The sequence below is a fragment of the Passer montanus genome, unplaced genomic scaffold (assembly GCF_014805655.1).
Source record: "Passer montanus isolate IOZ18808 unplaced genomic scaffold, ASM1480565v1 scaffold16, whole genome shotgun sequence".
Lineage (NCBI taxonomy): Eukaryota > Metazoa > Chordata > Aves > Passeriformes > Passeridae > Passer > Passer montanus.
The window spans coordinates 6,057,718-6,084,526 of NW_024363160.1; the positions used below are offsets into that span (position 1 = coordinate 6,057,718).

Consider the following 26,809-nt stretch of genomic DNA (forward strand, 5'->3'; position numbering starts at 1 on the left):
CAAAAAAAAAAAAAAGCAACAGAGCCTGAAAACAGCTTAAATGTATCTATAAGCAAAAAGATTATAAATAGCATACATAAAGCTGCTTGGAGCAGCTGGTTAAGTGTTTTCTTTTTTGTGTGCTAAAATTGTCCCACCACGGAAGGTTTCTAAACCTTGTCTATAAATTCATCACCATGGAAAAGTGCTCCTTAGGAGAGAACAGTCTGTGAGTCATCATCAGCTTTCTTGTTGTAGTACTACATCTAGTTCCAAAGGACTGTTTTGAGCTCTTATATTAAAAATTAAAAAAAAAAACCAAACAAAACCAAAACTGGTCTTTATCTGAAAATCATAAAAATGTGAACATTAAAATCTGTTATACTTAGTAAAATAAAACACCTTATTGCAGGCACATGTACACTTAATTTGTTTACACCTAACAGGAAATTGGATTGATATCTGTAAGGAAAGATGGGTCAGTAAATACATTGCAATTTGAAGTATATGTGGTGTAGAATTGTAGCTGCACTTTTCAGTGCATAATTCTTTAAAGTGAAACAAAAAATTTTCATGGAAATTACTTTTCTCTCCTTCTGCTTCACACATTTGGTTCCCATGTTCACTGAAAATGTAATTAAACAGTTTTATTTTCAGATTTATTCCAAAAGGTTTTTTGAAAGTTGTGTGAAAGAAAACCCGTTGCATAACTTAACATCCAAAAACACCTCCAATTTTTTCAAAACAAGCTACTGTACAACACCTGACCATGCTAAAAGCAAAGTACATTTGTTAATATGTGCTATCCAACAGTGCAGGCTGCTTCCAGGGCACACCCAGACACTGCTCAGCAGTGTGCACCTTGCATCCTTTCTCAGGCAAAGGTGCTGGAACACAGGGCAGTAGAGTCACACAGGATTCAGCTGGAAGCCAAGATACACCCAGGTTGTGCTTTAAACTGGGAAATACTGCTGGGTGCAGCTGTACCTTTGCAGACTTACTGCTAGGTTTGTCTCACTGGTCTCCTTATTCAAGGCAGATGGTAGAAAACAAAAATAACACAAGGTACCAGGGGTCATGGAGACCAACCATCCAGCATTTTTAATCCAAAGACTCTACCATACATCTCTGCTTTATATATATTTAATCTGTTCCTTTCCTGCAGTATCATTTCTCCTGGGAAGATCTCCTATTTGAAAAGAAATTTGCAAATACCATTTGACCTCAGTATAGGTGTGCAAGGTGTCCTTTGGCTGAGGGACTCTCCTCATCGCTGTCCTCAGAGATGCTCTACCTGGACACAAAGTATTGCATCTCAAGTCAGCACTGTCACCTTGCTCATGTCTCTGGGGGGAAAATGAGAGAGCTCCCTGTGAGACTCAGACTTGTGGCAGTATTTAGCAGGTAGCATCATGTGTAAAGATTTCTGGACTTGGTGCTTGCAGATTTACAATTTCTTCTCCAAAATGGCATCTTAAATTGATGAACAGTTCAGCACCCAGATCTCTATTGCACTTATCTGAGATACAGGAATAGCTAATTGTCCTCTAATGAAAAAAAAAAAAAAGCTTGCCTTTTCTCTTTTTTAACCTAGCAAGACTCCATGGAAATTAATGGAATTATGCCAGCCTATTGCAGTAACACCAGCAAAAAGAGAATTTTCTTACAGGATTTTCCTCACTTTTTTCAGTAAATTTGCTATATTCCCCAGCTTTAAAACCTACAGATCTTGTCCTTTTTCAAAATTGTGAAGAGGCATTGTCCTTCATTTGAATAGTGACAGTAAAAGTGTACTTTCCATGAATTAAAATATATAATCATTATGTGGAAGAGCACTAGGCAAGAAATGATGATAGAATAGTTTGGGAAAACTTAGCATGCTACAGACATCTCATGCAGCAGTATTTCACACCATAACATTCTTTACTCCATAAATATTTTCATCTTTCTTGCTGTAACTTGCATAAATGAATAAATGCATAGAAAACACTAATGATAAGCCCTAAATTAAATCTAAGCTCACCATCCTGACATTTACTTTTTAAAATATGTATGAGGCAATTCCTCTGATCTTTTTTTTATACACTTACATACACATGCTTACAAGTTATTTGTGTTTCAGGGCCAAGTACAGTAATGAGTAAAGGCTTCCTCCTCCTATTGCTGAAAGACTTAGTACAGTTGTGAGGGCTTGAGGATCAAGGTTTTAAATTGAACTCAAGAGATTGCATATTAGGAATAACCAAATCCTTCCAAACTTGGTCCCATTCAGCAGCAGGAATTGCTACATGCCCTTAACCCTCATTCTCTATGCTTTGAATGATCATTACCTACCAAAAATACAGAGTTTTCTTTATTATCTAGTTATTTTCTGAAGTTATTTATTAAAGAAAGATTCAAGACTTGGTGGACTTAATGGCTGAATTAAAAGAACTAGGGTGAAATAGTTAGAGTTCAAGATCATAAATACAGGAATTTCTCCTTATTACTGCAAATCCTTCGGTTGGATCAAGAAGAAAAAAACCCAGCAATGTAGTGTTCAGCCATAGGAAGACTGTGATTTTCAATGTGTTAGGACCATAAAACTGAGTTTGTATGAGAATTTTCAAAGGAGTAAGAGAGCTTACACAGTGCTTTTGTCCATGTTCAGAAGCAGAAAACAAGGAACAGGTGCAGAGAAGAGCTACAGGGACATCTGATGAAATGATCTCCAGATATCTCATCAACCAAAATTCTTCTCTTACTCTATTAAATTATTTCTCCAAAGATGGAAATAATTTTGGAATTAATATATTACAAGCATTATATGTATGAGAGGAAGAGCATTATATGTAATGAGCATTACAAGCATTACATGTAATGAGAGGAACAGGGTACAATTAGAAAAGACCTGCTGGTCATAAGGGCTTCCTCTTTGCTGTTAAAGGAAATTATGTAATAAAGGTGGCAAGTTTTTTTTTTCTGGGCCACCTGTAGACATTATGTTTAAATTAGAGGAGAGAAATAAATAAATTTGAAATAAACACAAATTTAAATGAAGAATGTGACTTATGAAAATAAAAGTAAGATTTCTTCTTCTCTGTTTTTCAAAGATAGAAATATTATCTGATCCTTGAAAAGAAGTCATCAAGGCAGATAAATTACATGCCCCATTTGGTGGTTTTCATACAGCTGGAAATGTGCAGGTATTTGACTGCAGTGGCAAGTAAAGGTCAAGTCAAACCATAACTTATAAAAATTGGAGTACAGATAGTTTATGTTCTATAAATTAAGGATTTTCTATTTTCTATTTTTCTATGAACTTCAGACATTGAAAAGGAAAGGTTTAAAGCTTACACAAGTATGAAGTAACCTATTTATTAGTATCACAAAAATAGCTATTTTACTTACTTCTGGGTATATGGGATTTTTAATATAAGCACACTTGAAAAAATACCAACTTGAATGTGCTTTTTTCATGGTAGTGCATACTGAGCGTAGTCAATTTTATCAGAATACCACCAGTTTAAAATTTTTATTAAAGACTGTAGAAGACTGCTTTCATTGAAAATATACTTTATATTTCCCAGGTATGTAGCTTGCCTGAACAACCAGAAGTGGGGGTTATTTCCAACCTTTGAGCATATTTTAAAATTCCACAGCTGTCTCCAAAGCAAGAGAGCATAGGCACCTCTTTTTTGAACTCTTTGCTGTTATTCTACAAATATCAACGCACCAGAAAAATCTGAGATGTGGAAAATATTATATTATTTGAAAAAGAAAAGGTTTTTTTTTTCCAACATCATTGAAGGCTATGGAGTAAATGCAGAATGTCTCAAGACTTCAGAAGAGTTGTAGAATTTTGTTTTGTGAAAGCTGTATATGGTGCTTTCCACCTATGGTCCTGCCTTGCTCCCCTTACCATGGCCAACAGGAAGCTTAAAAGCCATGGGTTTATTTGTGTCTCCATACTCTCACAAGTTTCAAGGATGAGTCATCCCTGTTTATAGGGGTGGGGAGCTGAACCATGCCTGCACTGCCAGCTGAGCACAGCTCTGCAGCCCAGCCTGTCCATCAGGCTTTGCAGGCAGGTGTGTGCCTGGCCCCAGAGTCAGGCTGAGTGCCAGCCTTTGGCAGGTACCTGTGCTTCAGGAACACCCACCACGACAGAGTGGGTGCAGAATCTTGCTGCAGTCAAACCAATCCACCATCAAATGTCTCTAACCAAATACAGAGTGTGTGGTTTTTACACATGAATGGATACAAAGCATATGGAGCTCAGTGTAAGGAGCCTTCTGCCAAGCTGGCACTGAACCTCACTGGAAGTAACCTGTGGTTGTTTGTTCAGGGTCTTAAAGGAAGTCTGGGTAGAAAACGTTTAATGCAGTCCTCTACCATTGAACCTTTTCCCCTTCACTCTTCTGCCCTTGGAATCTAAATTCTGTAACAACTTTCTGAGGGACTTGCTGTTCTTTCTTTCACTGAGGCCAAGACCAAATCTGCTGCACAGAGTCCTGAGATACTTAATTTGGAAATAGTTCCTGCATTTGTCTCAAAATGTAGATGGGACTTAGAGTGAACTGAAGTAACTCTGAAGCTCAGAAAAGCCAATGAGCTTCTGTGTGGACTTCAGAATGGTAGCAGCTGCAGGAATGTGCAGGCCAAGGACTGGACTCTGGCCTGAGCTTAAGCTAAGTGATCAAGACATGGATAAATGATGGGACATGACAGGAGAAATTGCTGAATATGACAATGTGAGCGGCTGACAAAAGATTCACAGAGCACTGTCAAGTACAGCTGGGTCTTGCAGAAGGTAAAGGAGGTACTTGAGAAAAGGTTGGATTTCACGGGTAATTGAAAGGGAGTAGTGGGGATGTTTTTCGGGCAACAACACCTGGGTAACCCTATCAGTGATACCACATGAAGTTGAGATTACCTTTTGAGAAAAGGTTGGATTTCACAGGTAATTGAAAGGGAGTAGTGGGGACGTTTTTGGGCAACATCACCTGGGTAACCCTATCAGTGATACCACATGAAGTTGAGATTACCTAGAAATGCCAGATTTGGGTACCAATACAGAAGCTGGGACCAGTTGGGGAACAGAAATTAGGTATGGGTTGTTTATTTGAGAGGAGGCAGCGAAAGCAAGGTAGAAGTGTGGTGAAAGGGAGGATGAAGAACAGGAAAAAATGTACGCAGCTGATGTAATCAGATCTGTTCAGGACACTGGTTGGGGAGTAATTGTTTGTTACAGTCTAATCAGGACATTAAATCAAGCTTGTCTGGCCCCACCACACAAGCTCAACATGCCTCTGCAGGATGAAAAAGGGAAGCTTTCCTCTTTGTGCAGAGGAGTGCCCAGATGGACAGATAAACTTTCTGGTCCTGTCAGGCCTGTGCCAGGCCTATGCATCATCATCTACTCCTTGCTCCTTACAAAGCACAGAGAAACTCACTTTATTGTCATAAGCCATGGCAATAAAGAATTAGATGGAGTTATAGCAGAAGCTCCTTTCAATAATATGTTACCAGAATGATGATGATCCTTTCTTTAAAAGTAGCAGTAGTTCAAATAATATGTCATTGCAAGGACTGTATCCAAGTTAAACAATCATCAGCTGTTTCATGTAAATATGTTATTACAGTATGTTTTTTAGGAAATTAATATGAATGAATATACATGCTGTTTCATTTAAGCAGATTACTGCAGCCTCCCCCCTGGATCTTAATCCTGCACAGTTAGCACAGTATTTCCTTGTCATCCAGTTGCTTAATTTGGTCTGTTTGTTTAAGTGTTTATTGGTCTTGTTGCTTCTTATTTTATTTTCTGCCTCGAATCACTGCCCTCTTTCTCTCCTCTTTTGCACATGTGTGGATGACACTTGATGAAAGCAAAACAGCATTCATTACCACACACAGTTCATTTTTCTTTTTTGAGACAGAGACATGCACTGAAGCAATTGGTTCCCACTTCTTGTGTTTAAGCTAGGTGGCCCTGTAGCCAGTGTTTATGAGACATGGTAGGCCAGCTTTTATTGGAAAAGCTTTGTTACTTAGTTGGAATGAAAACTGAAATTTTTACAGATACTAACATTCCCCTACCATATGTCTCTGAAATGAAGCTGTGCAGAGGAAGACTGCTGGTAATATAGCATTGCTTTAGTCTGTAAAGTTTCCTGCTGGGTAAAGAAACCCTTTTTGCACCTGAAAAACATCTATGAAACTCAGATATTCCATGCTTGGGAATTAGCTTCCCAAGAACTCATCTGTGCTATGCTGATAAATATAATTCAATAGCATACTTTGCCTGCTCAGCATTTCTGCCTACATTACCCAAGCACCTATTTTTTGTTAAAAATTATAAATTATCTACCTCTTTCTTATACTAGGAATGGTCTCAGTTTTCCTGCCTTAATAGCTAAAAGGAAGGAAAAATATAAAAGAAAATATACACATTGCTATCTAGACAATACAAATGGTGTTTTCTTCGATCAGCATCTGCTGTAATACAGAAAACCATAATGAAGGGCTCAGGAAGTTTTGTAAAGCTCTCTTTCCAGTTGTACCCACCAGGTCTCAGGAAGAAGCCCAGCCTCATTTGTCTATCTTGATTTTGTAGCAATATTAAATCACAGTTAAAACTCTTCATCCTAGTAACAGAGAGAGAGAAAAGCATTAATGTTTTATTATTTCTTAACCTTTTGACTATCAGAATTTAGTGGAGAAAAGGGAATGAAGGAATTGATCTTTCATCACAAATGGTATCTGATGGCATATTGGGAGTTGACAAGAGGCTTTCATACTGCAGATCTTTTCAGATGTGTCATTCAGCCTTAATGAACCTCTAAAGTGCAACAACTATGGCAGCTTGTTCTCAAGAACTGTAATCCCTCCTCTACTATTAGGAATGCATGCCTGTAAATTGGGATTTATTTTCTTTCCTATTTTTTCTATAGGTATTTGATTTATAGCATATCACTTAAACTGTGTTTAAAATACTTGTAAAGCCTTTGTAAACATACTTTTATTAAATTCCATGGGAGAGCAGAGATCTGATTAAGGTTCACATTAGTCAGGAGAATAAAACAATAAAAAGGATTTTCCTGAAGGAAATGAGGAATTTACATAAATGCAGTTCATGCCATGTGACTTCATCAGGAAAGTTTCATGAGAGAGAACTGCTAATTCCATCAGTAAAGTGGTAGATGTGCTGCAGAATAGTTTCTTTGGATCCATCTGGTCTGTTCATAGATCAGTAAAACTATGAAATAAATGGGAAAAAAAGTAAATGAAAAAGCCAAAAAAATAAACCAAGAGGTTTTAGTTCCCATTGGCATCAGGAAGTATCACCCTTCCCAGGGCCACGTAGCATATTTTGTGTTCCTAAAGCATCTGTGTCATTTCTCATACTGTTCCTGAAAAATATAAGGGGGTGATGAAGGGAAAAAAAGAAGTCATTGCATGTCAGTGCTGGCCAACAGCTGGTCACCCATTTTGCTCAGACATAAAACTGACCCTGGAGACATCAGTAGTCTGGCTTCTACTCTGCTCACCACACTCATTCAGTCAGTTCATTTACTAATGCTTGTGTTGTGCTCTTGGCAAAGGCTTTCAACACAATTTTGTGTTTACACAAAATTCAAAAGATCTCACTAAGTCCTAGCTTTAAATTCCATTAGCCTAATTGCTAGGGGTAAATTGAAAGTTTGTCATGGTGGATATAAATTTCTACACTAATTTATACAAAATATATCTCATCTTGCTGTTTGTTTAGAAATTTTTTTAAACTGTGTTTAAAAAAAAAAAGACTTAGAGGCATCATGGTTAGAAAAATAACCTTACCTGCATAAATCAGCAGACTGCTGACATATGTCTGCAGGCAGCAAAACTTTCCATATATATATATATGATTGCTTGTTTCTTTCTCCTCAACAGCTCAACATAAAGGATGGCAGGAGACCTCACCAGGGGTTGGCCCTGAGTATTTGAGCTGCCATTTATCAACCACATTAGTAAATGATCTGATAGATTTTGTTGGCTTTTAAATAGTGGGTAGGTTACTGAATTTTTAGTCTAAATTCAGTGGGTATTGCATAGTATTTAAGGTAATAATTGGATTTCTTTAATGTGAAATGTAACTAGAAAAACTACAAAGCTAAAAAATTACCTTAGAAGTGTAGATATCTGAAGTAAAGCTTGATTTCCTATCTGTCCTTTGTTGAAGAATGCATAATGATTATGCACTGACTAGCCAGCCTACAGAAGTGGGTGTTAGCAGATAGTTCTCAGGAATCCAGTGTATTCCCATATCTTGCATGCACAAAAATTGAAAGAGCTTTGCCATAATGGCTTATCCATCTTTTAATAAAATACTGAAATTACCATGCTAAACTGCTTGCTCTATGAGTTCTCTAGCAGCAGACTCAGCCACAGCTTGAAGCATTTCCCAGCAATGTGTCAAGTGATCAATCTGTCACAGCACCAATGCTTTCCTCTCTAGGGCAGGTTTTTCATCACATTGGAAACGACAGAGTTGCTGAGCTAATCGAAGACAGTTTACAGTTTGAATTCAGGACCATACCTAAGTGATATCCGCTCCTTCAAAATTCCATTACAGCTGTGTAACACATGCTTAGCTACTTACTTCATTAAAATCTGGTTTTTATATGTTGGTTGTACCAATCCTTCCAGAAATGTCTCATGGATCTTTATTAGCTACATCAGCTTCCTGGGCAATCATTACTTCTTTATTACTTTTTCATTATTTTCTTCTTAACAGAAATTTAGTACTTAGAAGAAGTGAGTAATGGAAAAGAATATTACTGTTGTATGTATGATAAACTAAAAGCATCTATTTTCCTTTAAAAGATGCAGCAGTTATAATACTCTAAGAGATTTATTCCTCTCTGAAAGCTCCAAAACAGGAGATTAAACTTGGCTTGGAAGCACAGTAATTTCTCCTAATTTTTTGGGCTGCCAAATTATAAAAAGAGAGCTTCAGAAATCTTTTTTCCTTATCATAAGCCATTTGTCCAGTAGGGTCAACAGCAGGCCAGGCAAATGGACTAAAGTCTACACCTGTGGGTACATCAGTGTTATTGCAGCAGTAGCCTGGAGTCTAACTGGTCCAAAAACTTTAATGCCACGTAGAAGTTGGAAGACCTGGGACCTGCCAGCAGGGATGAGAACCAAAACTGGAGAGCTGAGACAGAAAGAAGCATCAGTGGTTAACCAAGGGGAGAAAATGTTGACTGTAGAGAAAAGACTAGAAAAGAATAGAGAGTAAGCAAAAATTAGTTCCAGAAACAGGTAAGCCACTTCAGAATTCAGAATTTATTAGCAGTGCTTTCTTCTGAACTGGCAGTATTTAACACTTACCTATGTATGCATCAGGGATTCTTGCAGCAAAGGGGAGTCCTACCAGAGCTGTATCTGCAGTTCATCAAAGGCAAGACCTAGTGCCTGAGAACAGCAGCAGGGAGCCTTCCTAGAACAGTGAGCCAGGAAGGGCACACTCAGCAGTGGTGTTTCTGGTTGGCCAAATACCTTCTCACCAGACTCAGAACCTTCAGCAAAGGAGGAGAGCTCACCAGATACTTAAGGGTCAAACCTCTCAATGTCAAGGGAAATTCTGCTGTTTAAAATTTCCAGATAATATAGAAACTGTAGACAAAGAAATTGTTTAAAAGGCATTCTGACTAGTGGATGGACCTGTAGAAATAAAGGTATGCATGACTGCCAAGGTCTCTTGGAAGAGAAGTACTGATTATCAACAGTACAAATTAAAAGCTCAAAATGTAGGAAAATGCCAGAATTCACATTGGCAATCTAAAGTTGTTTTATGCTTCTTGTGTATGGCTGATATTTTAGTTATATGATCATCCCTTCTATTTTCTGTGGTCTCCAGCATCCCATAGGTCATGACAGATTGTGGTCATTGAAGGGTCATTCAGTTTCCCGTTTCCTGTTTGCAAAATTATGTCCATTGAGATCATAAATCATAGAATGACTTGAGTTGGAAGGGACTTTAAAGGTCATTTAGTTCCAGCCCCCACTGCCATGGGCAGGGACACCTTTCACCTGAACAGGTTGTTCAGAGCCTTATCCAGCGTCACCTTAAATACTTCCAAGGATGAGGCATCCAAAGCTTCTCTGGGCAATCAGTTCTTGTGCTCCTCACAGCAACAAATTTCTTGCTTGTATCTTACCTAAACTTACTCTGTTTCTGTTTCTGTTAAAGAAAGTGAATAAAATCAGCTACCATTATCTAGAACCTTCTGAGCATCTATGACCAGCTATTTACTTCACAAAATCTGTGCAAGTTTTAATGGGTAAAGCAAAAAGCATGCCCCAATATGAAGATCACCTCTTTTCTCAAGTCAACTCCTCTCTTGAATGCATGAGAACAATGAACTTTTCAAAGTCCATTAAAGGTTTAAACATGAAAAAATAATGCATTTTACTTAATGGCATCCTCAAAAACAGATTAATCATTTTGGAAAAAATATCTTTTTTTATTCTGAGGCAGATGTTTGGTATGGAAGATGTCAACCTGAATGGCTTAATCTAGAAGAAATGAACAAAACATAGAAATGGAAGGTCAAACTGACACTGATCTGTAAAGAGCAAATAATTTCTATGAAAGTACATAATCCAGCAGCAAGTTTAGAAGCAGAGCTCCAGCTAACCCAACATTTTGCAGGTGCTGAAAAATAGCACAATTACAGTAGCTATCTGAACCTAATTACTGTCCCTTTGTACTGCTACAAGGAGTCTTAAAGTGCCATTTCAATTTTCTGTTATTGGCAGTGATAAAGTCATACGAGTTGTTCCTGAGAATGAGAGGGAAACGCAGATCCTGAGGGCTGCATTCAACAGGCTTAAGGTGAGTTTGATTATTTTCATCTTCTTTTTCTGAACTTTTTGAAGACTGTAGTGGGTTCACTGACTTGCCTTTCATTTGCCACTTCAAATTGTTTTGTTATTTGGAAAGAAGTCTTTGCCCATTAAATTCCTAATTTACCAATAAAATAGCATAGGTATTAGATTCATCATGCCTGACAAATTTAACAACACTTACTTCCTTAAAGTGATACAAGTGCCATACTTGTAAATTTGCTTTCTTTGCTCTTCCACTTCTTGCTAGCATACATAGTTGTATCATTATCTGCTCAATTGTTATTTAAAACACTGAGTTAGTTCAAGTTGTGAACACACAGAGGAATATGAAAAAGCCTTCAGTTTAAGAATATCTCTGGCAGAATAATTTTCTAGAGGCAGATGATGGACTGTCTAGGACAGGGAGCCAAAATCTTTCTTCCCTGGCCTTTCCCTGCAGATATAAATGAAAATCGGCAGTGCCACTGCAGCAGTGCAGCACAGGAGCTCTCTGCAGCATTGCTGCTTTGCTGGCACAGCTTACAAAGGCAGAGGCAGCATTTCCACAGCAGTCTGGCCCACTGTCCCAGAGCATGGGGACTACCTGTAAGCCAGGTCTATAGTCCTGAATAATGAACTGTACCATGCACATGCACTGCCACCAGGCACTGTGGAAAAGGGATAAGCTTCATTAATAGTCACCAAAACAGCCTAACCCCAGCAGAATCAGGGAAGTAACAACTTGATCAAATCCACAGCATTTGAAGCATGTGCAAAAGCTTTGGGCTGCTCACTGCCTTCAACTCCAGCAAACTATGAGGCAGTCTGTGATGTAATTCTGGGTTTGTTGTTGAAACCTTACATAAATGATTGTGTTCTCAGTGAGGAACAAATGAAAGTGCATATAATTTTCTAGTCCAATAGTCAACATCTGGGATACAAGTAAATCTAGTCTCTGTCTGCATACCAAATAAAACAAAACTAAGGTGTTAGAAGAGCTCTTACATCTTTCCTTCTTTCAATTATGATGAAGTTTTCTTGCTAGTGTTTTTAAAGAAAGACGACTGAGCTACCTTAGGTACCTTAGCCCAGGAGAAGGCTTACTGCTATGAATACTCCAGCAGTCAAGATGTTAACACTATCTTTAAGTAGGAAAGCTGAGGCTGTCTTTTTCACATCTGCATTTCTTAATACTGTATTTGGTTAGTTCCCCATTCAAGATGCTGTACTTTGGAACCCCCATTCTCAAGACATCCAGCCTGTGCATGAAAAATTTCAGTGTTCAACAGAGGCAATGTCATGATGCTATGGATTGCCACACTTTGCACTGTAATGCCCAACTCTCCTAAAGAATATTGTCTCATATTTGTTTCTACACTGTTTATTAAGAACCTGACCTTCATCTGTGAATGTTACTGTAACACCTCAAAAAGGATACTTGTTTTACTCCCAATTAGGAAAAAAACCTAACCATAAACCTGAGCAATACATGTGGGAGCTGGTTTTTACATTAATTTCTCCCTCCTGGATGTTGGAACATAAAGAGGGAGCACATGTGTTTTTTTTCTTTCTCCTCATATTGTAAAGCCTGCAAAGCAAAGGGGTTACTCACCTTCCTGTTACTGTTTCTCATTACAGAGCTCCCTTAGGCTCCCAGAAAGAGATTCCTTCAAATCAAAGTGGGAGCAGTAGAAACTTGAATAAATAATTGCATACTGTAACTCTGAGAGCAGGATAATAAAATTTTGGCAAACTTCAGCAGAATCTGACTAGTTAATTAGAAAATGATTGATTCTGATGAGAAACTAAGCTGAGGAGGTTGAAAGGATGACTCAAAAAATAAAGAGTGTAGCGACACCCAATTTCATGAATGCAGGCTGGGTTTGGCTGCGTGTCAGGTCTTAGGGCTCTTCCATCTGCAGCTGCTTCACTGCCCATCTGCATGGGGTGGAAGAGACACCCAAGTGGATAACAAGTAATAGATATGTTTAACATTAATTTATCATATTTCCACCCTGCAAAATAACCTCAGGTTATTTCCTCATGAAGAAGTGAATCAATAATGACACTCCTCAGAAATGCCCAGTCCTTACAATACCAGCAGAAGTCAGTTGTGGCTGCAAGTCATCAGCCAGCCCCACTGGAGAGCCATGCATTTGGAGCTGTGCAATTTTTAAGTCTCCAATATCAATTCTCCCTGTCCTTCTCCCACACCCAAACTTCCAGAGTTGAAATTCAATGGACAATGGATTTATGTTCTGTTTTTTAAATATGAGCCTTTAAGCACAACGTTGATTATAAGCTCTGGAGAAAATGCAAGACAGCACACAAAAAAAAAATAAAAACCCCAAACCCCTCAGTAGTGCAAAATAAGCTGCAAACAAACCCCAGATTGTTGCCAGAAGACAGCACACAAAAAAAAAAAAAAAAAAAAACCAAAAAAAAAAAAACCCCAAAACCCTCAGTAGTGCAAAATAAGCTGCAAACAAACCCCAGATTGTTGCCATCTTTGCCTGACAAACAACAGAAATATGAGCAGGAGTGTCAACAGAGATGTATGAATTGCTATAATTACAAAGACTGCACTTTGGTTTTTTTATTTTTGAGTCAGAAAACCAGAACTAGTTTAAAGACATATCTCCTTTGAATCTATTTCGGTTTGAACAGTACATTAATACCAACCTGTTACATTACTCACACATTCTGTTCCTCAAGGGGGAAATAAAGATGGAACCAGAATCCTTTTAAGACATTACCGTTTTGTTATGTTACTCAGCCTTGTGCAAAAATTCAGTTTTCAGCCTGAGTTATGATATGGCCTGATAGTATTTACCATTGTCAGTATTATAAGAACAAGAAAAGTCAATAAAAATAAAACTTATATCACTTTTGTTGTTGAATTGAGAAGAATATATGCACTTAGGTTTCAGAGATGTTTCTCTACTCTGGAAAGTCAGTCTATTAGAGATGAGGTATATTTCAGAGGTCCAAAAATTACACTTTCTAGGAATGTCAGGATTAGTTCCCATTAGTCAAACAGGAACTGTAGTGCAAAAGTCATTTGGGGAGCCCAGTTTATCCCTGGTATGATCCATGCACAACATAAATATTTTTAATAAAATCCCAGGACAGTGCAAGCACAGAATAGATCCTGCACAAATGGATTGTATGCCTGTTGCAGGATTTCCTTGCACAGAACAGACCATGTGTGGTAATAAGGCAAAGGGAACATAATCCCTCCTGTCCAAGGCTTCCTCCTTGCTGTGTCTAGTGGAGGGAGGTTTTCTATAGACTTGTGGTGTTCTGTGCTCAATCCAGCCATTTCCTTCTGCCTTTAAATGTACACTTGTAAGGCAGAGTGACTTAGCCTTTTCTTCTGGTGTACATCTCATAATCCAAAGAATTATAAGAAAAACTCCTCTCTGTTCAGTTCAAATGACCTTATCTTTCTGAAGGATTTTATCAGAAAGAAACTTGAAAAAATGATCCTGATGAAACTATTGCAAGGGCAATATATTTTGGTGTCAGGCAGAGAATAAAGCAAATTCAAAGATACCCCTCCTTATTGTCTTCTCATTTGGACAAAGGGAAAAGAATCAAGAAGACAATAAACCAGCATTGGAAAGAACAGCAATGTGTCATTTCACTCATTTTGTTTTATCTGCCAGCTTCTTAATTACTGTCCTTACCACTGATTCTTCCTGAGCAGTCATCCTGAGCAGATTTTGTCATTTACAGTCTGCTCTAACACCAGGGCAGTGGGGAAGGAGGTGGTGAGAGCTTTGCTTTTTGCCATGCTGAAGCCAATGCCATGGAAGTCAGCGAGATCCATCCCTTTTGGGAAAAGCACCAGACACCAAAAGAATACTTTCCTGAGTGTGCATTCACAGGAACCTACACTGAGACATCCTTGAAGGATCACCTGGGAACTGGCTATATGTCTTGATGTATTTGAAGTGTCTTAGAATGTGTCCCCAGTGATTAACTTGGAGAGTGACAGTTGAGCTAAAACATAACCACAAAATTCATATAAGAATTTGAAGAATTTGAGGGTTTTTAGTCCTTATGGAAACCTCTTGATGTCAAACATGGCTGCTCTTCTACCAATACCTGAACTGTAAGGTTAATTCATTTTCTCTTCTACCAATACCTGAAGGTTAATTCATTTTCTCTTCTACCAATACCTAAGGTTAATTCATTTTCACAGAAGGTGTAGTCCCTAAGAACATTTGAAAAGTAGCATCTGGAGCTTCTCAGGAGGAATATTTGCCTCCCTTTTTTAAGGGGAAAAAAAAAAGAGTCATATAATGCTTGGTGTAACAAATCCCTGAATTCTACCCAAATTGTCCATGCTCTGCTATCCCATGAATGCCATTGCCTGTACTGAGTGAATAATGGATAATGAATGTTTCATTCCACACATTTTACTTTTGTTCATGAATTGCCCAGTGGCAAATCACATTAGTCATAATCACTTGCTGAGTAATTTCCACAAATTAGTTTTGGTCTGTAGCTCCATTGCCCACAGTACTTTGTTATTAATCATTATTATAAATTGATTCCTTCATAGGCTGGCTCTGTTAACTTTGAGGTGACAGAATATTGCTTTTTGTCCCTGGTGGGGTGAACATAGTATGTAGATCTGCACTGCCAGTAAAAATAGCCAGCTCTACAGATAAAAATATTTCTGCTGTGAGTTCTGTAAAATTGCCTGAACGTGCATTTATTTAACCAATAAAGTCAGCTACAGTAAAGAATAAATATAGAAGCCTAAATATAATGAATCAGATCAGCTGCATTCCAGCTCAAAGCAGCAGGAGGGGGCTCTGGCCTGGACTACTCTTGTCTCAGCCTGGCTGAGCAGAGTTTCCTGTGCCTCCCTACCAGCCCCTCACTGTAGGACTGCATCTCCCCAGGACAAGTTCTCAGGAAACTCTTGTGCATCATGCACTGCTGGGTATGCAGTTGTTTCTTAGGGCAATATGTGTCTGAGGTCAGGAGAAATTAGCAGGTGGGGAACTGAGAGCCACGCAGTCTTTTGAGGCAGGAGATGGCAGTTTCTGGTTTTCACTGAGTGACAGAGGTAGTAGCAGCTGGCAGATGCCATCAGTATGTGTACAGCAGTATCTCTTGTCTCCAGCATGTTCCTGCATCATTTCTTTCAGTCTTTGTGGGGAAATAAAATAAGACCCTGGTAACTGTGCTTCCTACCAGCAGCACCACCCCACATCCTTAGACACATTTGACACAGACCTTGTGCCAAAGCCCACTGGGGTAGATGTGACAGTGAGGATGACAGCGATAAATGATGCTGGAGCTCCTGCCTTGACTTTCATAAAAGATGTACAGTGTGCAAGTATCCTATACATGTATGACAAGTATATAGCATAGCAGTGCTGAGGAACGTTTTCATATGGTTGTGATGGACTAAAATGCAGCAAATACTTTGACAATTCAAGTGCAAACTCAGAGAATTATTTATTTTCCTAGCTATAGATTGCTTTTAGATTGGCTGCTGCTGTAATGCCATCACAGGTGCCAGTCTTGAATTTTCCACTTTCTGTTGTGGTCTTCATTGTTATAAATAATTTCTCTTTTTATATATATATGGTACACATCTTTAATCCTGACATAGTGTTTAATACCAGAAATATCTTTTTGCAGGTTCACTGTTCCACTCAAATAATTTCCAAATTATTACAGTAATCAACAAATTAAAGAGAAACACTTATAAAGATAGTACCACAGTAACATGAATATTACTGCCCATTCTCTGTCCCCCAGGACTCCTCTTGTCCATTTGCTGTCCCTCTGCTTTGTACACCTCTCCAATGACTGCCTATTTTCTCCTGCTCTTTCTTGTTCAGAAGAAAATTTGAGGATCCTGTTGCTGATTTATGAGCCATTTCATGGTTTTAGTTCTGTTGGACCTGACTGACAGTAACAAATGTCACATTCCCAAGTGCTTTGCAAAGAAATGGGGATTTTCTTGGGTCCTCAGATGCAGCAGATTCTGTTTATCTGCTCTGGAATTTTCCTTTGTAAGCATTATTTTTGAAGTAGCACTTCATTTGAGCCTTGACTGATAATTTCTACTCCATCAGTGGTCTACAAGCACTTTTTATCATATAATGCCTGACTAGGATCAGGACTGTTTGTATAGGTAGCAAAGAGGCAACTGCTCTGTGAACATTCCTGGCATAATAGAGTTAGACCACTCATTCTTCAGTAGTTTTTATAAAATAAATTCCTGGGCACAGCCAGGCACTTCTTCAACGTTGGGCACAGCCTAGCAGGCCTTGAAGCCAGAACTCCATTCCCTTTTGTTTGTTTTCTAGCCCGTACAGCAGCTGCTTATCCATTGTAATCCCTGAATTGATCCTGTCATTGCAGTTCAGAGAATCAGAAAAAATGTCTCATAGAGGAAAAGGATCACTTGGCTATAAATCTGATAGTTTACACCTCCACAGGAAAATGCTTTAAGAGGATTCAGAGGACAAAAGCCTGCTTGAAAATGCAGTAAGAAAACCTGTCATCCCAAGTGGAGCTATTCTTATTTGCAGAAGGAAAGAAGTAGCTCAGCAGTCAGGACTGCCTGCATTTTACTTTTGCACCTACATCAAATGATGCTTTAGATACTTTAGTTTTCAGTCTAGATTTTACCCTAGCTCATAGTTAGGGTTCCAATCAGCTGTTAGAATATTTCAGATACACAAACAACATCAGGTGACAACAGAGAGAATTCATCAATATATCAAAATACATGTTTGGAAACCATTTGCCTGGCTCAGAAGGAAAATGTTGTTGCAGAAAAACATTAGTGGGAAAATACAAGATAGAGCAGAATAGCCCAGGTAGTGAAAGTAGTTCTCACAAGACACAGAGAGGGTGGGCTTTCTGAGAGGGCAGGAATCTGCTTCCTCTGAGGAAGCCTCAGCCTGAGCTCAACAAAGTCATCAGCACATCCCCAGTGGAAGCAGAATCAAATCCAGGGCTTACTATTCAATTTCCCATGCAGTGCAGCAACAACTGCAATTTGAACCAAGCTATAAATAGCTTAACAATAAACAAAAGAAGGGTTTAGTAATTTTTTTAATGAGTCTCTTAAAGACTTTTTCACATCTTTCAAATATACTTAGCCTAGTGGCATCTGTACTTGTAAGAACAGATATTCAGTTACTATATAATTGGGTATGAGTTTTATCTCAGTGACTCTCTTGAGGAATAGCCTACAGGTTCTTTTCAATGTAGAGCCCTGTGTAAAATTATACCAGTGTAAATAGAGTGGGAAGACCATTACTTCATTATAGTTCCACAAAGATTTGCAAAACTCAAAACTTCAATCTGTGCATTGTTCATGTTCTGTTCCTGCCAGTGTTATGGTTGTTGCAATCCCATGAATCATTCCCGATTTATTGGCACAATTACTCTTACCAGCCTCACTGAAAAGCAAATAAATACTGAAAAGTTAGAGCCAGTAAAATGTCTAGTGCACTCAATCAGAAACCTAAATTACTTTGCACTGGGACTGCCTTGTAAGTCCTTTTAGAAAGCACAGGGAATTCCACACTGGACTGCCACTGGACCATTTTGCAGCACATAAAGGGTAGCTGAAGATGATTGGCAATCAGAACTGTCAATTAAGTTCCTTAACTGGCAGGAGCAAGTGAGGCTGAAATCAGTCCTAGTCTTAAAAACATTTGCAAGGGTGAAGACATTTGAGAGGAGCAGTTCTGCACTTTCCAGGTGAACCACAGCACTGCTGTAATTATGCAGCAGTGTCAGAGTGAACAAGAGTTATTCTTGCATGCTTCTTTCTTTTCAGATGTACCAACAGAAGTCTAAAATTCTGTTGCACACTGTACACATTTGTGTGCATACATGTAAGTGGCTGTGTTTCCCATGTGATAAAAACTCAGGTGGTCAGACCTCTGATGATACCAGTAAGACTAAAGCAATTTCTACTTCTACTCTCTGCCTTCTACAATTGGATTTATAATTGAAAACTTATCTAATGACTTTCATGACTGCTTAGGGGTTTTATGCATCTATACATGAGTATGTGCATATAAATGGGAAACCCATGTTTCCTGAAAGAGCCCATGAGAAAAGAGCACTCTTGCTTTCATTATTGACTGCACGTTCCCTTTTGCAAGAGACTCGGAAATGCCAAGACATTTCAACTCACAGCATCATAACAATAATTATATCCTGAACTTTACAGTTGACAGCATTTCTCAAAGAAATCCATTCATGGTGATGTTAAGGACAAGGCCAGCTTTAGCACATGTATTGCTGGACACAACTCAGTGGGAATAATAACTGGAATTGCTAGGTAATAAAACATACAACAAAATAACTGTCTTCATGGGGAATGACACAGATAAATCATAAACTATTTTCTCCAGATACTAAATGTAAGTTATTCCAGTTATTTTCATGACAAACATCAGTCATCTCTTTTGATTGATATATAATTGCAGACCTGATGAGAGCACTAAGTATCTTCCTTTCAGGCTACATGGAAGAAGAAATTAAACATCTCCTTATGAAAAGGTAGTGAGGAAAAACTGGAGGATACTGCCCAAGAAAATTACTTTAATTACAAAGGCCAGCCTGAACCCCAATGTCTAAAGAAGCTGGGGATTCATTTCAGTGACTTGAATTTAAAAAAAGAACCATAGGATTTTATGCAGCCATGAGAGTGTCTGTGGGGAAAAGCAGTGAGACTCTTTTCTTCCCAGGCTTTCTTTCCATGGACATGGAACAAGCTGGAGGAAAACTGAATTGTTATGTTTTCTGCCTTGGCAGAGCAAAAAAGTTTTCTGTGCACCATTTGTGATATGTAAGATTATGCTAACAAAGTGCTTGTATTCTTGGAAAATTATTTGCATAATTTTAACTTCGGAAGAAATTTTGAATCCTATTAGTTAAGCACCCAAATCTATTTAAAATATTTGTCCTTCTGCTTTGTGCTGACTTTCCATCACTGTACTGACCAAAACCTAGAGACATGAGAAATGAGTTCAGGGTTGCTATACCTTGGAAGGTGTCCAGGTAAGAGCTGACAGATTTATTTGAGCTGTCTTTACCACCTCAGTTTAAAGAGAAACTGCCTACAAAGAAACCTGTCTTTCCTAAGCAAAAATTGAACCATGGGGATTTTAATGGGACAAGTGAGGTTAGAAAAAGAACAGGCAATTAAAAAAGACTATTTTTTATGTAGTTAGAATTAATAATCTCTAACACTTTCTTTGTTAAATAAAACAATAATGTGTTTAAATGCTTTGGGAAAAGAGACCTGCCTGTGTGCTCTTACACACAATTTTTTCCTCATAGAAAGTAAGTTAGGATGTTCACCCCTCCAGTGAGATGCTGGGGAAGAGCATTCACTGTGCATCTGGGGAGCCACCACTGTCCCTGAGAACAGGTACTCAGGGTCACACTTGAGTGGCAGGTGCTGAGTAATTGGTCTCCTGGTCCCAACTCTGAACTTGCTGAAAAATCTTGCCTGGGCTCTGCTTATTATCCAGAGGCTTTAAATATCCCAATACCTTTTAAAGGCAACCTGCTGCTTGAAAGACAAGAAAAGATACAAGAAAAGATGTGCAAATAAGAGTGTTCTGCAAAGGAGATGAGAATATTTAGGTTTGCATGCATGCTCTAAAGCATATTGCTTTTCCTGTAGCCTCAAGATACCAGGTGGATTTTGAGGTTCAAATATTTGGCTGTACACTCAGGGAGTTTTGTAGGATTTCTGCATCATTTTTTTACTGGAGAATCTTCTTCCCACCTAGCAAATCCTACCACCCATACAGCAAATAGAAATCTTCTGGCACTGACTGGTACTCCATAACACTGTATAAAGGCTCATGTGTAGTGTGTGGGAGTAACAATACCCCATCACAGAGAGGGCAGAGGATAGCACAGCAATGTTTCACTGCCACTCACTAGCCAGCAGAGCCCAGCATGGAAACCCAAGGCACACTTGTGAGAGGAATGATGTTGAAATAAGAGTGATGACTTCAATAAGAACCTCAATGTCTGTGGGAGATGCAATGATGGAGTGTCCTGAAGATGACAGCGAGTAGAGGATAGTTGCACTTGCTCAGTCCAAACATGCTTGCTCTGAAATCCATTTTCTGTTTGTCAGTTTTTATGTACTTGTCACACCAAGGACAAGCTGACAGCTCCAATATATATAAGATGTCTGCTGGAGAAACACGTTGCTTGTTAAATGCTTTGTAAGGCAAAATCCAGGCAGTGACTGAAGTGGTATTCTGGACAGCACAGGTAACATCTCCCAGAGAATCACTGACTGCTTTGTTTACATTGGAAAGGACGAGAAGTGGGAGTCAAAGGAGCCAAATTACCCAAACAGGGAACTGAGATGAAGCAGAATGATTTGGATGCTAAATAAGGGATTTTTTTGTCTCACTTCCAGGACAATGCCAGGAGTGAAATATTGCATTTTCACCAACAGAGGATAGTGGCAATATGCCAAAGATTTCATTAGTTAAAATAAGATTGCTTCTGCTTTTGATATTCACTTACAGGCAGTAATGTGAGGAACAATTAGAATACCTCAGATCTTGAAGAGTCTGGTGATGTTGTAACTAACAGTGTGAATATTGCTTGGTTTATTCCCTCCGTGGTGATGGAGAGTTTCACCAAAATAAATCCTGAGTAACTGTCAAGAACAAAGACATAGTTCAGGTGTGTATCAGTGGTAATTTGTTGGGTTTTTTTTTTCTATTTCAGTTCTGTGTGCTTAGATACTGCAGTTGGCCAGGAGACACTTCAGTTTTTCTTAGCTTGTATGTAACAATTTGGTTTTATTTTTATGAAGATGGCTCAAGCTGAGCTGATTGATAGACTGTTACTCTAAGAGCAACAAAATTACCCTTTCTGATGTATATTTTTTAGGAATAAATCTTAAAAGTCAAATACACATATGGCATCTGTATTTGTAAAAGTCAAACACACATATTAACCATGTGTGAAATTACCCATGTTGAATTCAGGGGGAATTTCACTGGGTGCCTATAATTAATCAAAATATGAAAGCCAGATAAACTAACAAACAGGGGGTGTTAGCACAGTGAGACGGTCTTTATTTGTAAGCAGCATTTAGCACCATTTAATTCATGACTTTGGTTTCTACTGACCATCTGTCATAGCTGCTGTCAGCTTCAGAAGCCTCGTGAACTTTGCCAGTCCTGTGTTAGACTTCAAAAGATGCAGCACCCAGCCACCAGGATGACTTGGATCCAGAGACCATATTGTGGCAGCTTGAAACAAAGAGTGGCTTTGGCAAGAACAAGATGCTGGCCCTGTGTTTCAGTTCTGCTTCTTCCAAAGTAGCAGGCATTTAATTGGATTAACTGAGCTGAGGTCACCGTTGCTTGAAGAGGTAGCACCAGGTTCAGCATCAGATGCCCTCTTGGGATACTCTTACTCAGGGTCATTTGAGAAATGGTGAGAACTAAACCTGTCTCCCTGTAATCTCCTTGGTACAAGACTGTACTCCTCTTGCAAATAAGGTCCACAGCAAGACCAGGTAAATGCATTTGAAGTTTTCAAATAGCTTCTATGGCATAAAAGAAGTGAGACGATTTTAAAGCATAAATTATAAAAATCTTTTTAAATACCTGGAAAGCAGTGGACACTTATGAGCTGTATCAACAGGTTCATCAGTGCAACCTGGCACAGCTGATTGCAACAAAACAGAAAAGACAAGACAAAAAACCAAAAGACATCTATCAAGCAATAATCCTTTTTAGATTCTCTTTAAGAAATGCGTGGACATGTAGTCAGCATCAATTTCCTTCCTTGTATTCAGCTCAGAAACATATTTTTAAGGCCTGTGGATCTTGGCATGCCTCTTTGTCATGTTGATACGTAGATTGTTGCTGAAATTCCCATTTTTAATCTCCTATGAATATCCAGAATCTCTGGAAAGAGTTTTGTTGACTCATGTTCTTTCCACTGTCCCCACACTGGCTGAGGAGGAGCTGCACTTGCCTCTGTTGAGGAGTATGTACTAGTACACTATTTTATTACAGGGTGCAAAACACTGAATTTCAAATCCCTTTGAAAAAGGGATTTGCAAATTTTCTTGCTTTCTTGAAAATTCATGTCCTGGCCTAAAATTTCCAAGAGTATTTCAGATTTGGCAACAAAAGGAAGTACAATTGGTCAAGAAACATCCCTTACGTATGTGCAGATACAGATAGCACAATAACAATAGTGGTTCAGTAGCTATCATTTTTACAATATTGTAATAATCTGATTATCTTAATCCCGTTATTTTGACATTTAGTATAAAATTATTGTGTGTTCATTGTCTTGGTGGCCTGCTATTGACCTCTGATCAGCTTATTATCAAGAATAAAGCTCGAGTATATTTTGCAAACAACACTGGTATGTGCTATGCTTTCTATATCTCTTTAGCATTTTTTGCTGCTTTAGTGAACACAGAAAATGCCTTGCAAAATAAAAAAGACTCATGGCCTGCATAGGAGTTGGGAATGTATAGTAGTCTGAGGAGGTGCATGAAGCTGGAAGTAGGTTTTGTTTTGATCTATTTGAGGAGGCATATTCTGAAGAGCGTTCTCTGTTCCCATTGGCAAATCTCCCAGGAGAGTTGTGGCAAACTGGGCACAATCAACCCTCAAAATCTGCTCCATTAGCACAGGTGTCAAGCTGGACCAGCCGATGCAGTTCTGTTGTCTCTACCATGCCTAGAGGGTTTGCCCTACCTACAAGCATGCCTTCTCCTGGGCTTCCCCACCTACACTGAATGCGTGTGAATTACAGGTTGGTTCCTGCACTACAGGTGGACTTGTGGCAGCCCAGCAGCCCCTTCCACATCGTCCAAGGCGCAGTGGCTGACGTGCGAGTACCGCAGAACACGACGCGGAGCCTGCTGCCCTTCCTCCAGCAAGCAAACATCCAGTACACGTAAGCCCACGCTCCTCTTCCCGTGCCTCGCTCCAGAGAGCTGGCCTTGGGGCAGGTCTGCACCTACCACGCCAAGTGTGCTCGAAAAAATACCTTCCACATCACAGCAATTAGGCTGGCAGACAGCTCGGCATTGCCAAGAAAACAACCGCTTTAATGGCAGAGCAGCAAATCTCCCACAGGCAGCAGCTTTAATTAAATGTCCTCCTTCGGAGTCAAGCTGAAGTGTTTTCAATGTATGTGAAATCACATCTGTTAAGAGAGGGTTGGTAATTACTAATTCTGCAGCCTGGTTTGCCTCTTTATTTAGCACAAGCAAGGTTTATTTACAAGTGAGCTGCAAATGCAGAGGCAAAACTTTTGCATCAATTATATAGGAGCTACTGCTATCATTCTCCAATCCTAGTGACCAATGCAAGTCATACAGTACAAATGCAATATTTTTAGTTTCACATATTATTTATAGTGGTCCTTAAAAAAACTCAAGGCAGTTTTGGAGTATACTTATCCTTTCATATTTATCCATATGATGTACAGGACTAGAGCAATGATCTTGTTTTAAAGCCTTCTCAATGGCATGCCTAAGCATCTGAATAATCAGCTCATGAGTTCTCAAACATTTGCTGAATAAAGACCTACATGAGGTTATTTATACTTATTTCTCAATGATAAAAGGATGGTGTAATTCATAATGTAGATGTATTTATGTATACATATGTATAGTACTCATCAGAATCCCATTTTTATTATAACAATGCTCTCTTCTTAATTAGTTGTTCTAAAAATACAGAAACAAACATAAGTAAATTAAGTACACAAGCTCCATAGCTGCAGTTCAGAGTGACTTTCATGTGGGTTCAGCATTGCTTTGGTTTTGTTTATGTTCAAAACTGAGATGGGGCTTTTTCTAATTGTTTTCCTGTGCTTATAAAAAAATGTTCCCTAATTACTGTGACCCAGCAGTTGTATTCATGTCTGCTGCTGTTCCTGCTCACAGTAATCACCTTCAATGAAATGACAGAAGGACATTTTATATGTGTTATAAACACTCTCTGTACTTGAAGACCTCTGCTTGGGTTGCAAAGCAATGTGCAAGCACAAGATCTGCCAGAGTAAAAGGTCTCTGCAGTTTACCTCAAAAAACATGCTACAAACACTGGATTAATCTTCCACAGAGAAAATCTCTCTGACTTTTGGCACACAAGTTATGTGTACTTGGAAGCAAACTGAGCAGTATTTTACCAGGTCTAGACTTGTCCTTTCCTCTCCCTCTTATTCTCCTCGCTGCCTGTTTTGGATGGTCCCAGCCATTAGGAATAAAACCCTGCAAAACATGTGCTTGTCCTGACAAGCCTCCTGAGATCTGTAACTCCACAAAAGCCAGGAGGATTCACCATGAGAGCAATCACAGCCATAGTCAGGGAGCAGCAGGAGCAGGCTGGCCAAGCACAGCCATGCCCACAGCACAGCTGGGCTGGGGATCACAGCCCTGAGCTGAAGTGCAGCTCTACAGCCAAGATTTTGTGCAGCTCCTTTTCACATAGCTGATTTTCAATTTTTTTTTTAAATTATTTTCCCCCCACACACTCAATGGAGTCAAATTCCTACATCCCTTTTGGAACTGGAAAAGTCTGAGCCAAAGTCCAGATAAAATTTCAGCTTGATGCAGTGATGCTTACCTGAATTATGACACATTTACAAAATCAGGAAGCATTTCATCTTCCCTAATAATGACCAGCACTTTCCTGTAAAACAGGCTTATCTCTCTTAGGGTTTGACTTCTTGACAAGTTGGCCACAAAAACAAGCCAAGCATCAGATAAACTCTCTGTACCAAGTTGCCTCAGTTGTAAGTTTTTTGGTAAAGAAGACACTTGCATTGCATTCAGATCTGAGGGACTTAAAAGCTTTTGTATTATAAGCACACACAGTACATAGTCATTTAAAAGTAAAGAAAAATTATCAAATCTCATTTAGAGTACAGATGCATAAGTACATAAGTTAATAGAGTTTGATTCTGGTAGTTGCTTATACTAATCAGAATTCTGCAAAGCAGTCCAACATTTTTTTAACTATTAGATGCCCTAATGAATTGAATAAAATCACTGCTTTAATCAGCTTTACAGTACTAAACTTATCGTATATATAGCACCTCTCAAGTCAAGACTATAATCCTTTAGTTTGCTTAATGAATGTTGCTGATGTAGAAAAATGTAATTCCTAATTATACAACTACTTCACTCATGTATTGGAAGGTAAGAATAACCTTTACTTTGATTCTATATGCAGATAGCCCTATTGCCTTCGAGGCATCTGCTGCACAGCTGAGTTAGGAGCAGAGTAAATGCCATTTCTTTCCATCTTTTTCCAATCACAGAAGCTAATGCCTATAAAAATGTAAAAGGTTGAATGTGACTGTCTTTTTATGGGAATGGTGAATTAGTGGCATGGTGATTACACATTGCCATGCTTTAGGAGAAGAGGGCATACAAGGATGACTCTCAGTTATACAATAATATTAAATGTTGTTACTGTGACAGTATTCCCTGCTTCTGCTACTCTCTGGTGGGATGGATGGATACTTCAACTTCTTCATTATAATTATTTTTAGATGTTTTCTATATTATAATTTTGTATTTGTGTCATTTTTTATTTTTGCCCTAAAACAGGACAGTTTCACCTTATACAACTCTTCCTGCATTTTACTCTTAATGCAAAGAACCTCTCACTTTTTATGCAAGTATATTTAAATTTCACTTTGCATTTTTCATATTTTTCCTGAGTTATTTTAACAAAAATGTCAAACAACTACAGCAGAGTAGATAATGTAATCAACAAAGCCCACTTTAAATTTTTTGCTTGCTATTTTTTCTTGTTTCAGACAGAATGATAACGCTACCAAGTTTTTTGGGTTTTTTTTTTTTGTTTTGCCTATACAGCTTTTAGCTGTATGTAATGTTCCATGACACTCCCAAGAGAAAGTGGGTCCATGTTTTCCTAAGCTTACAAAG

The 26,809-nt window shown here is 38.7% G+C and overlaps 1 protein-coding gene across 1 annotated transcript in view; it reads left to right on the top strand.

Moving 5' to 3' along the window:
* Positions 1–26,809, top strand: part of CPA6 (carboxypeptidase A6) — an 81,143-nt gene that overhangs the window by 25,915 nt on the left and 28,419 nt on the right. Inside the window, exons 2-3 of the mRNA XM_039702949.1 lie at positions 10,768–10,843; positions 23,675–23,799. Coding sequence (XP_039558883.1) covers positions 10,768–10,843; positions 23,675–23,799 — 201 coding nt within the window. The remainder of the gene's footprint in view (positions 1–10,767; positions 10,844–23,674; positions 23,800–26,809) is intronic.